General features: G+C 44.1%; 1 protein-coding gene across 1 annotated transcript in view; it reads left to right on the forward strand.

Moving 5' to 3' along the window:
• Nucleotides 1-12,384, forward strand: part of LAMA4 (laminin subunit alpha 4) — a 264,483-nt gene that overhangs the window by 187,844 nt on the left and 64,255 nt on the right. The window contains exons 20-23 of the mRNA XM_019520073.1: nt 6,134-6,276; nt 7,175-7,337; nt 10,960-11,093; nt 11,962-12,133. Of these exons, the coding sequence (XP_019375618.1) occupies nt 6,134-6,276; nt 7,175-7,337; nt 10,960-11,093; nt 11,962-12,133 (612 nt within the window). The remainder of the gene's footprint in view (nt 1-6,133; nt 6,277-7,174; nt 7,338-10,959; nt 11,094-11,961; nt 12,134-12,384) is intronic.

Genomic DNA, 12,384 nt, shown 5'->3' on the forward strand with positions numbered 1-12,384 from the left:
CCAAGCCAGAAAAATCCTGTGGCTCCACTGCTCTCCACCTAGCAGTCCCTGTCTGAGCCCAATGGGCAGATGCACAAGGGAGGGTGGAGAGAGGGCAGCACACTTTACATTTGATGCTCTCCCCCACCCCACTTGAACCATGGCCAGGCTGGGAAGCAGCTGTGTGGCTGAGATGAGAGCTGGCCTGTCAGGAGGGGAAGAGAAGGCAGCTGGGGCAGGAGGGAGTTGGAGGTCTCAGGCCAGTAAGGGATGTAGGGACTTTCAATTCCAGCCTGACCACCATGCTGCTCTGGACAGAGTAGCTCAAGCTGGCAGTAGCCATGGGTCAAGTCAAGATAGGGCAGGGGAAAAGGGAGGGACCCAGGGGGGTTGTCACAGCCTCTGGAGTGCCAGCTGCCTCTGCCACACTCCTCTTTTCAAAATCCTAGATTCACCTATGATTGAGCAATATCCCCAAACAGAAACAATGCACCTAACACAAAACATTTGCAACTGTAGGTACAAGTGTCTATGAAGTTTGAAGGCCAGTCAGCTGTGGAAGTCAATCCAAAGACCAACATAGAAGAACTCAACGCTTTTACATCCATGAGCTTGTACATGAAACTTCAGCAAAACCACCCACAGCTGGCAGTGAATCCAGACAGATTTGTCCTGTATCTTGGAAACAAAAATGTAAGAGAATAATCTAATTAATTATTTTCTGAAAAAAGATAGCAGTGGAAATACGTGAGTTGGTTTCTTAGCAACATGTCTCCATCTTCTAACATAAAGGATTTCCATAATGATGGTCATAGATGTAGTAGTGGCATGCAAGTGCTAATGATTCCAAGGCACTTGTCTCTATAATTTGTCACTCCCTTTAATCTTCTGCAAATAGCAAATTATGCTGCCTGCAGAGAGTAACATGGAGGAACATAGCTGTAAACTATCCTTGCCATCCACATTCAGCTGGTATTGAGCTGCTCTGAAGCAATTATTGTCCTCTGTCAAGCTCTTTTGGGTCCATTTTAATCAGCATTGACTTCTGACGGTGTGGATTTCAAGTCTCAGGTTTCACAGGTCATAGAGATAAGAATGTTTCTTTGCCTGTGGCACCTGCTGCTGCTAAGTACTCTCTGAATTCTCTGCTCTGGAATACCTAGAGGGCTTATGTTCTCATTATCAGAAAGCAGTGTGAGAATTGTGTTTTAAGTTCTGTCAAGTAGGAACAAAACAAGCACATCTCTCCCAAAGCCTATGCAATCCTGAGCATGCTGCTAGTTAGGATGGCTTTGATTTTTAATCTCTTCTTAAGATAATTTCCATGTGCCCCATATATATAAATTAAGAACAATCTGGTAAAGAGAAGATTTAATTATGCTGCATCATACTTTTGCCCTGGAACAAGCATGCATTCCCTTTCATGACACTGACTAGTAAACAGTAGAAGACCACCTTCTCCATGAAATCCACATTCTTTTTTTGGCAGAAAGTGTCCTAGAAACGTTTAATTTCATAGATTTCATGGACATTAGGGCTGGAAGGGACCTTATAAGATCATCGGGTCCAGCCCCCTGCCCAAGGGGCAGGAAATCAGCTAGGGTCAAAGGATCCCAGTAAGACAAACGTTCAAATGTTTCTTGAAAGTGTCCAGAGTAGGTGTTTGCACCACCTCTGGGTGAAATTTGTTCCAGTCCTTGGGGGCTTGGACAGTAAAGAAGTTGTTCCTTATGTCCAGCCTGAAATGGTCTTGCAGAAGTTTGTGACCATTGGACTTTGTCATCCCTTGGGGTGCTCTGGTGAACAGGTGTTCCCCCAGATCCTGATGCATACCCCTTATGTATTTGTAGGCTGCCACCAAGTCACCCCTGAGCCTGGAATTCTCCAGGCTAAAGAGTCCCATAGCTTGAAGCCTCTCTTCATAAGGCCTATTCTCTTGCCCTCTGATCATGTGTGTGGCTCTCCTCTGGACTCTCCACATCCTTCCTAAATTGTGGAGCCCAGAATTGGATGCAGTACTCCAGCTGTGGCCTCACCAAGGCTGAGTACAGTGCGAGGATGACATCCTGGGTCAGGCTCAAGATGCATCAGTAAATGCAAGCCAGAGTTTTGTTCGTTTTGCCACCTGCGGTATCGCATTGGTGGCTCATATTCATCTTGTGGTCAATCATAACCCCCAAGTCTCTTTCGGTTGTGGTGCTAGCAAGTGTAGCATTGCTGAGTCTATAAGTGTAATGTGGGAATTTTTTTCCCCCTGAGGTGGATCACCTTGCATTTCTCCATATTGAATGCCATCAGGTTTTCATCCGCCCACCTTGCAAGCCTATTGAGGTTAGCCTGGATCACCAGCCTATCCTCAAATGTAGAGACTCTTCCCCAAAGTTTAGTATCGTCAGTGAACTTGGCCAGTCCATTTTTGACACCAGTGTCCAGATCATTTATGAAGACACTAAAGGGTACAAGTCCAAGAATGGAGCTTTGGTGGACACCACTGGTCACTAAGTGCCATGCTGATTCTGTTCTCTCAGCTATCACTCTCTACCAAATATATGACAGCAACCTTTTCCCTATTGTCCAGGTGATAGGTCACCTGGTCATAGAAGGAAATGAGATTGGTCGGGCAAGACATACCCACAACAAACCCATGCTGGCTATCCCTCAGAATGTTGCCTTCTGCTTGCCTGTCAAGAATGAAACCATTGATTATTTTTTCCAAAATCTTCCCAGGGATTGAGGTCAAACTGATTGCCCTGTAGTTTCCCGGGTCCTCTTTCCTGTCTTGAAGATCGGCACCACATTGGCCCTCTTCCAATCTTCAGGTACTTCGCCCAAGCGCCATAAGTTCTTGAATACCCTCACCAGTGGCTGAACTATGATGTCTGCCAGTTCTTTTAGCACTCTTGGGTGTAACCCATCCGAACCAGTGGATTTATGGGGGTCCAGCCTCTCAGGATGCTACCTCACAAGATCCACACCAATGGCGGGCATATATTCATCTTCAACCCAGTCATCCTGCATCATGTGAGACAGGGCGGTCCCTTTGGGCTGGTGAAAAACCAACGCAAAGTGATCATTAAGCAGATTGTTTTTTTCCTGGGTGTTGGTAGTCAGCTGCCCCAGTTGGTTTAACAGGGATCCAGCATTGCCCTTGTTTTTCTTTCAACTCCCCACATATCTGAACAAGGACTTTTTATTGTCCTTGATTCATGTAGCCACATGAAGTTCAGTTGCAGCCTTGGCTTTTCTAGTTTGCTCCCTGAAGGTGTGGACCAGTGAAGTATACTCCTCCTTAGAGGTGTTTCCTGTCCTCCATCCATTATACGCCTCTCTTTTTAGATGAAAAAGGTCCATGAGTTCTCCGTTGAGCCAAGAAGGTTGTTGAGCCCTTTTATCACCAGGTGGGATGGACTCCCCTTGTGCTTCTAGGATCACTTCCTTAAGGAGCAACCACTCATCATGAACTCCCCTCCCTATGAAATAAGGACCTCAAGAACAATCCTCCTGAGCTTATGAAAGTCAGCTTTCCTAAAGTCAAGGACTACTGCATTGCTGGCTGACCTGCCTAGTCTGCGATGGATAGTGCAAGTGATCAACTTGTGGTCACTGTCACCCAATTTCCCTTAGAGCTCACCCACACATGTAAGGAAGCTTTGTGACTGATCAGATTTGACCGATTGCTCATCTCATGAGATACCCAAGTAGTTGAAGTCTTCCATGACAAGCATGCACCAAGAGCATGCAGCCTTGGCCAGTTCCCTGGCAAATTCTTGGTCAAGCACTTGTTCCCGGTTTGGAGATCTGTAGTAGACTCCTACCATTGTATTCTCTTCACTACATTCCCCTTGTATTCTAACCCAAAGGGTCTCCAGTCATCCTTCTTGGGAGCCAATCTCAGCTCGTAGGGATGTGTAGCTCTCCTTCACATAGAGAGCTACACCCTCACCCCTTTTTTCATCATGATCTCTCCTATACAGGGTAGTCCAGCCATAGGAGGAGTCCCACCAGGTCTCCATGATCCCTATGAGATCATAGTCATTTCTGTTTAGCAGAAGGACCAGTTCATCCTGTTTGTTCACCAAACTCCTAGCATTAGTGTACAGGCTGTAAGTGTGCCATTAGAGGCCCTAGGCTTCCTTGTACTCATGGAGAAGCTCTGTTCATGGGCTGGGGCAGGAGTGGGTTCCCTTGAGCATCCTAATGTGCTGATTTTGCAGTTGATGCTTGGTGAGCTTGCTCTGGTGGCTGTCCTCCCATCCCTGGCAAGCTTAGTTTAAAGCCCGGTTGAGGAAATCAGCCATTCTGGCTGAGAAGAGCTTCTTCCCCAGTGGAGTGAGGTGGAAGCCATCTCTTCCCAACAGACCACTGCCTCTCTCTCTGAAGAGCAGACTGTGGTTGTAGAAGCCGAAGCCTTCACAGTGGCACCAGCACCTTAGTCTTCTGTTTACTGCTCTGATTTGACTCTCTCCCTCTTCTGCCCATAACCCGTAACTGGAAGGATCAAGGGAAAAAAACACCTGCGCTCCCAACCCCCTGAGCCCTGCTCCCAGAGACCTATAGCCACTCAGGACCTGGTTGGGATTGCTCTGAGCCATGTCATTTCTGTCCACATGGATAAGGAGCATAGGGTAATGGTTGGAAGTCTGGATAAGTTTTGGGATCCTCTCAGCTACATCCCAGATATGCGCTCCCAGGAGACAGCAGACCCCCTAGGCTAAGAGGTCAAGGCGACAGATCACTCCCTCTGTTCCCCTCAGGAGGGAGTCACCCACAATGACCACTCTCCATTTCATCTTAGGGATGATACCTGGTCGTGTTTCTTTATCACTTGCAGTAGCTGGCAGCTCTCCAGGCTCTACTGGTGCTGCAAGAGGTTCATACCTGTTGCAGAGATCCAGGGACATGGTTACCCTGGTACAGTGAGCCTTAAGGCCGGAGACAACCTTTGTCCAGCCCTGTGGCTGGAGAGTACGGGAGTGCCTCTTGGCCTTCCTTGTCCTGGCAGGTGACCTAGGTCACTCTTCTGTCCTGGGGTGAAGGGCCTGGCAGTAGGAGTCAATCTTCTGTTCGCCATCCCTGATGGAACGCAGCCTCTGCACTTCAGTCTGAAGCTCCACTATCTGGATGTGGTGGATGCTGTTCTGCATGGGAAGGGGGCTGTGCAGCATGGGGAGGCTCCCCCATTTTCCTAGCATCTCCTCCCTCCCTTAGAGTGGATTTGCAGGCCAGACAATACAGCCCTGCAGCCTTGCTGCCTGCACAGGATTCAGGCACCCTTAGAAGCCCATGCTGGGACTCCCACCTGGGACAGCAGGCAGGCTGGGACTGCATCTGCCCCCAGCACCCAGCATGGTTTTCACTGCTCCACCCATCTCCATCCTGGGCAAGTGCCTGGCCTCTGTGCCAAACACTGTGGGTGGGAGAGGTGACATCAGCTCCTGGGGGCTCTGCATGGTTCAGCCCCGGCAAGCTCAGTGCAACGCAAGTGGAGGCTTGGCTTTGGATCAGGTGGGCCAAGGAGAGAGCTGAGCCCCTGCCTGCATTGCACCCAGCCTGCCCAGGCTGAGCCATACAAACCCCCAGGAGTTGACATTGGGCTTCTAAAGAAACCTGAATCCCAGGCAGGCAGCTAGGCATCCTGCCCCTACAGAGCTGCATTGCCTGGACAGCAAACCTGCCCCAAGTGAAGAGTCACAGAGAAGTCACTAGCAAAAGCCCTGCCTGGGCTGCATTGCCCCCTTCCCCTGCAGAATAGCACCCACCGGCAGTGCCCAGCGGCAGCACAGAGACCCACAGGCTCAGCTCCTGCCCACTCAGTCACATAGCATTAATGCACCTTACGGCTACACATGGGTTAAGGTGCCCTAACTAATCACACCATTTGATACTTGCTTTATGCAGGTATTAAATTTAGGCGTGATTAGCTTAAGAGTATTAAGAGTGTACACGTGTAGATCCATGCCTTAAATATGGCTAATGCACCTTAAATCACCACATGTAAATGTGTCCAGTACCTTCTACGGAAAGAACATAAGTAGTGGAATAGCTTTGTTAATTGTACATAACTATTTCATTGTGTATTTAAATGTCTATCAGCTTTTTACATTAACTTTCCTTCAATGATTTGTCCTGACTTCCTGATTTATTGGTGTTCTAGGCAAAAAGTTACATGGGCCTTGCAATTAAGAATGACAACCTAGTATATATTTATAATCTGGGAGATAGAGATGTGGAAATACCACTGGATTCCAAGCCAGTCAGCACTTGGCCTTCTTACTTCAGCATCATCAAAATTGAGAGGTAAAATGTTTATTGAAAGGTGGCATGATTCTTATGAGATCAGTCTGGTTTGAATATTCTACAAGACAAACTCGATAGTAACTGTTATGCATTTGCCATTAAATTGTAGGATTGCAGGGATTATAGTTAGTGGAGTTGTTTTAGCACAGCTTTGAAACAACCAGCTCCATCAATCATGTCCTTAATTCAACCAAAACAGTCCATCATCAGTAGGAGTGGACATCTCTTGAAAAATAGTAATGCATTGAATTCAGTGTGTTTCTATTATTTTCATTCCCATATAGGCACCTCTGTTGGAAAATTGACAAAACTCCCTTATACTTCATACCCTAAACACAGTGAAGGCAGAACAGAGTTTTTTAATCAACTGAAGGAAACAAAGAAAGTTACTTCAGGAAATATATGACTTTGGAAAGTATTTTGAAAAAAGGGAAACTGGAAATTAATATTTGATGAGCTGGAAAGGAAAAGACTAAAAATTAGGTGTCTCTTCCACAGTGAAAAAACTAACAACTGCTTTCCATCTCTCCATTCCCTTATATCTGATCCAATTCAAGTATTTAACCCAAGAAGTCAAGAAAGATTGAACCAAATTCTTCCAGTGGTGGAACTTCTCCTGATTTACTATTAATGTACGGGTGATGGGTCTAATCCTGCCCCCTCTTCACTAAAGGGAAACTCTCATTAACCCTGGAGGGGCAGGACCTCATCCTCCTACATAAGATGAGAATCTGAGCTAAAGTCTCATTTCCTCTTCTTTTGGTCCCTATCATGATGGGGGAGACTTTTCTGGTGGAGAAAATAGTGCAGTGAAAAAACCTTTTAAAAATCATCTTTGCCTGTTTCCTTCTTGTAACCATCATATAAAACTTTATTTTTGTCCAAAACCCTTCAACAGGATTGGAAAACACGGCAAAATGTTTCTAACAGTGCCTAGCCCAAGCAGCACAGCTGAAGAAAAATTCATCAAAAAGGGAGAGGCTCTTGGTGCAAATTCTCTCCTGAATTTGCAGCCTGAAAATACTGTGTTCTATGTTGGTGGGGTGCCTCCAGATTTTAAGGTAGGTTTATATGTAACCTATATATTCAGACTTAAAGCTAGCCTGTATTGATGGACTTCTTAAAGATCTGTTTATTAGCAGAAATGTTTGGCTACTAAAACATCCTTCATGAATCATACGATTCCACCTTTTGATTCCAGTTTCTCGTGATTCTGCATTAAGGTCCCCAGGCATTAGTTCCCAGGCAAGAGCAATCTGTTTCTCTAATACAGTATTTCTTTTAATAAGTAGTTGAACAAATTCACATGGGCCATGATATAAGTTTCTGACATGCAATTAGAAAAAAAAAACAGTTATTGTTATAGATGGACATCTAGGAAACCCAGCTGAATGATGTGTGGTTTCTGCCTGACTCTTTCAATGATGAATCCCTGATGCTTAAAAAATGTTTCTTCCCACTAACTTTCACAGAGGTGAAATATAATTTACTATTAATATTGTAAGTGCATGGACCTCTGGACCAAGAGATCTATAGGGCTGCAAGTTTGGGAATTGGAAAACTGGTCTGCTAATATATTTGTTTTTGTTCATTTATAAATGGAAGTAGGATATTGGCTTAGTTGGTTTAGACAGCCCAAAAATTAGAAATGCACAGCTGCAGAGAAAAAGGAGGAAAGAAAGAAAATAATCCAGTGAATGAGCCATCCAGATCAAAACTTACGTTCTCCTTAGAAATGATCCATAACTATGACTTTATAAGCATCCAGGTGTCTTCTCCCTTAGAAATGTACAACCTCACATTTTCATTTATTTAGTTTACTGTCTTATTCCTGAGACTAAGTGGCTTTGTTCCCCTTTTAAACATTTTGTAATTAATTCAATAACTTTCAGACTGAAAACTATTTACCAGAATACTAGTAATAAAAGGGAAACAAACAAATAGGATTCAGTTTCAAAAAAAGCAAAACAGAAGGATGCTATGCTGCAGTTAATAATTCTGATTCCCTTTTACAACTACTTGTTTTCAACACCTTCTTATTTGTTTCTGGTTTTTTTTTAATTAGACTATTAAAGCAAACTGAAAGCAATGAAAGGGAAAGGTTACTGGCAATGACTGCTGTTGGAAATACACAATGCGCTGATGAAACATTTGCTAATGTCATGCCTAATCTACAGTGACGAGATTTTTAATACTGGGAAAGTGTTGCATTATCTCTGTCAACTTTGCTCTTTCATTTTGTTTTTAGATACCTTCATATTTTCCTTTCACTAACAAAGCAATTTAGATTCAATTTGCAGTGACCCTTGTTGAAAGAAAGCAGCAGCTTCATCCTGTTAGTTGTTTGAAATAATCTCTGCTGAATACTAGCTACTGGCACAGACAGGTTTCACAAGTACCAAAGTATCTACTAGATTTAAAGTGCTTGATTTTTTTTTAAATTTTCTTCTAGTATACAGTGGCCTTTAAAACTCAAGGAGATGTCAATACAACATGTACAAAATATGGAAAATATTTCTAGTCAGATATTGTCCTTTGGCTAAGTCCCATACACTGACCAAGAGAGATGTGCTGCTAGTTATAAAAGGCCAGATTCAGGTGCCTAAATTGGGCTTAGGTGGAATTTAGATGCCTAAGCCATGAAAAGCCAGATCAACCCTGGTCCAGCAACCACAAATCCCCCTTTAGCACTTGAAAAGATCCTAGGTTTCCAGATTTAGGCTTCTTAGTTTTGTGTTCATGCTCAGGAGCACCTGAATCAGAGCAGACAGAGATACCTAATACCCTTCTAAATTCTGTTGCAATCTAGAATGGAGCTGGGGAGATGCCTAAATTTTGCATAGATCCGTTAAGTATGAGCAGGGCATGCCTAATTCCCTGCAACAACACTGAGTTCAGCACAAACCACAGGCCTTGTTACTTGAGGAGGAAGAGGGGCAGTAGTGTAACATGAGGTAGATGAGCCAGACATGTGCCCCAGGCATCGCTTGATGGGTGGGGGACCAGAAGAATGGGGCTGGGGGAGAGGCACCTCATCCCAGGGCTATTGCTCGTCTCCCTGATGCCTGCCCAGTGCAGGCAATGTCACATGTCATCGAGCACAAGGTGTCTTGGGAATCATAGTGTTGTAGAGAAGCAGTTTGCTGCTCCCCCATTTTTTGCTGCCAAATTTAGGATTTTTTTTCTGAGCATGGGCTTCAGTGGCAAAATAATGGGGTGAAAGGGCCCCCTTAGCAGCAACCGACTCCACTGCTAGCCTAGAGAACTGTAATTCCCATCCTGCACTCCATGATACATACCACCCAGCTCTCTGTGCTCCCTGATTCCCATAGTTGCAACTGAGGCTGTAGGAAGAGTGGAGGGGAAGGGTGAGAGATGGTACCCCAGGCACATTTTTTTCCATGCTATGCCTCTGAGGAGGGAACCCACACTTTTTGCACAAAAGTCGAACTTGGCAAGTGGAAGACCTGGGTTCAATGCCTACCTCAAATCAACATCTCATTCCCAAAAGAATGGCCTAACCACCAGGCTGTAGTGCTTCTTGGATTGTATATGCATTTTTCATTTAGACAGTCCTTGGATTAAAAACAGCAGGGACTGGAACCGAGGCCCTCACCTCCACACCCAAACTAGGAGATTATCCACCTCAGTGGGATATGGAGTCAAACTCCCTCTTGTTTTGAGCCCATGATTGACTCTTCTTTCTGGACAGTGACCCAGCTTCAGCCAGGGGTGCTGAGAGTGCTTTTCCCTCCTCCAGACTGCTCTAGTCCCTCTGCTTTGGCATTCTCCTTAGAGATGTGAGTCAGAATCCCTTCCGAATGGGGCAGACCTAGACACCCAGGCACCTACTTTCTCAATGAGTGCTGGAACCACTAGATTACTAGGGAAAAAATGGGCACTTCCCATAATTAGGCATCTACCTAGGGGTAGACAAGGTACTCTGGATCCCAGTGGTAGATGGAGGCAAGATATACAATGCTGAGTCTGGCATCTATGCTCCAAGGAGAGGCAGGGGTTCAGGTATATCCTTATGCCAGCTACAAACTCGCCCTAGGCACCTCTTTGCTCAGTGCTTAGGAGCTATGGATCATCGTTTGAGCCCAGTTTTCTCTCTTGCCCAGGGCAGAGGGTGAGATTTGGTGATCTGCAAGGTCCCTTACGACCCTACTTCTATGAATCTATGAATCCTTCAGAGGCACTTCATTCTGCCCATTCATTGCATAGGACTTTTAGGTGCCTACCTGTCTATTTGCATAACGCCCATGGGGTAGGGCACCTATTTTTCTAGGCATGCGCAAGCATAAACTGGAAGTACCTATGGATCTGGCTCTAAATCATTATAGCGTGAAATAGCCCTGAGATCCTGGTGAACTTAAGATCTAATTGTCATCCTCTTGCCCCTTTATGCATTGTCTATAAAAGTATTATAAAAATTCTCCTTTATAGTAGTCCTATCTAGATGTGTCCTTTCCCATTAATTCACTTCTCCAGTGCACATCACAAAACAACTGCCTGTATAGGACTCCAACACTATCTCGTTGTTAAGATGCATCATCTGTCAAATCCAGCTCATAACATAAAAAGCATAAAGACAAAATTGACCTAAAGAATTTGGCAGTCCTGAATGAATTAGATATGCTGACTTTTGTCCTTGTACCTTTTGTTTCTTCAAATGCACAGCTCCCTCCCAGTTTAAATCTGCCTGGCTTCATCGGCTGCTTGGAACTTGTCACCCTGAATGATGATCTCCTCAGTTTATACAATTTCAAGCACATCTACAACATGAACACCGCCACATCGCCACCTTGTGCCAGGTAGAGGAAAGTTCAGTTGTCACACTGACTGCTGTGCTTTGAGAGAGCCTGCAGTGTTTGCAGGCCAGAATGCCCTAAAAGCATATATATTCTTAATGCATCAGTCTTTTCCTTTAAATATAAAAATATCAGGATAATATTAACTTGGTCCATGCTGAAGAACATTTGCCACATTAAACTATTATACATACTAACTAGTTTGATCTAAGATTTGTATTGTTATTTTCCATCTCAATAAATTATCCCAAATTATTTATTAATTTGTCTGAAACAGAAATACTAGAAATGCTAGAAATAAATGTGTGAGTTAAGGAGACTGAATAGAGCAACCAGAATGTAGGTTTTTTTCCCCCCTTGATGTTTCTTACATAGAGTGGGTCTTGTGAATGACAACCCAAGTTCATTTCAGTGCTAGAATAGTGTATGAAACCCCAGTCCAGCTTGATTAAAGTCAACAGATTTTAGTCGACTTCCATGGAAGCTGGATGGGTTCTTAAAAAGCATATCTTTCCCTATCATGAGAAAGGCCTGTGGCCCTACAGGTTTGTGAGAATGAGCCAAAGAACTTTCCTATCCCAACATGTAACTTAACCTCAGCACAAATCCTTGATCTCATGATAAGAGAGAGAAATATACTAGCAAAGCCATACATAATTTTTCAGGGAATATTCTCAGATTGCAGTAATTAAAAAGATATAAAATCAGAAGTCTGAAGTCTCATTCCTCCCAGGGATAAATGAAAAAAAAAGTTTAATACAAGACAGTGTTTTAAACTTTGATGCCCTGTTTTTCTTGTGTGAATATAATGATGAAAATACAGTCATATCATCTCTGATTTTTTTTTCACTTCTTCTCTTTTTCATACTAGAAATAAGCTGGCCTTCACCCAAAGCCGGGCGGTGAGCTATTTCTTTGATGGCTCTGGCTATGCTTTGGTGAAAAATATTGAGAGAAGAGGAAGATTCAGTCAGGTGACTCGTTTTGACATAGAAGTTCGAACACCAATAGACAATGGACTTATTCTCCTGATGGTTAATCAGGTGAGTACAAACTCTACTCTCATCCTGTACCTGCGCTCAACCCGTGCCTTCTTGTGCCTATTCTGCATGATTATTGTACAATATTCCATATATTTAGAAATTTATGTTTCACTTTGAAAAAGAACTGTATTTGTCTACTGCATATGTTATTGTGAGACACCTGAAGAGCTGGACACAAAAGCCCTCAAATCCTCTAATTTGCTCTTATTTGATCTGATTCTGCTCACACACTGGTGCAATCAGGATTTGAA

This window comes from Gavialis gangeticus, unplaced genomic scaffold (assembly GCF_001723915.1).
Source record: "Gavialis gangeticus isolate Ggan-Ray unplaced genomic scaffold, GavGan_comp1, whole genome shotgun sequence".
NCBI lineage: Eukaryota > Metazoa > Chordata > Crocodylia > Gavialidae > Gavialis > Gavialis gangeticus.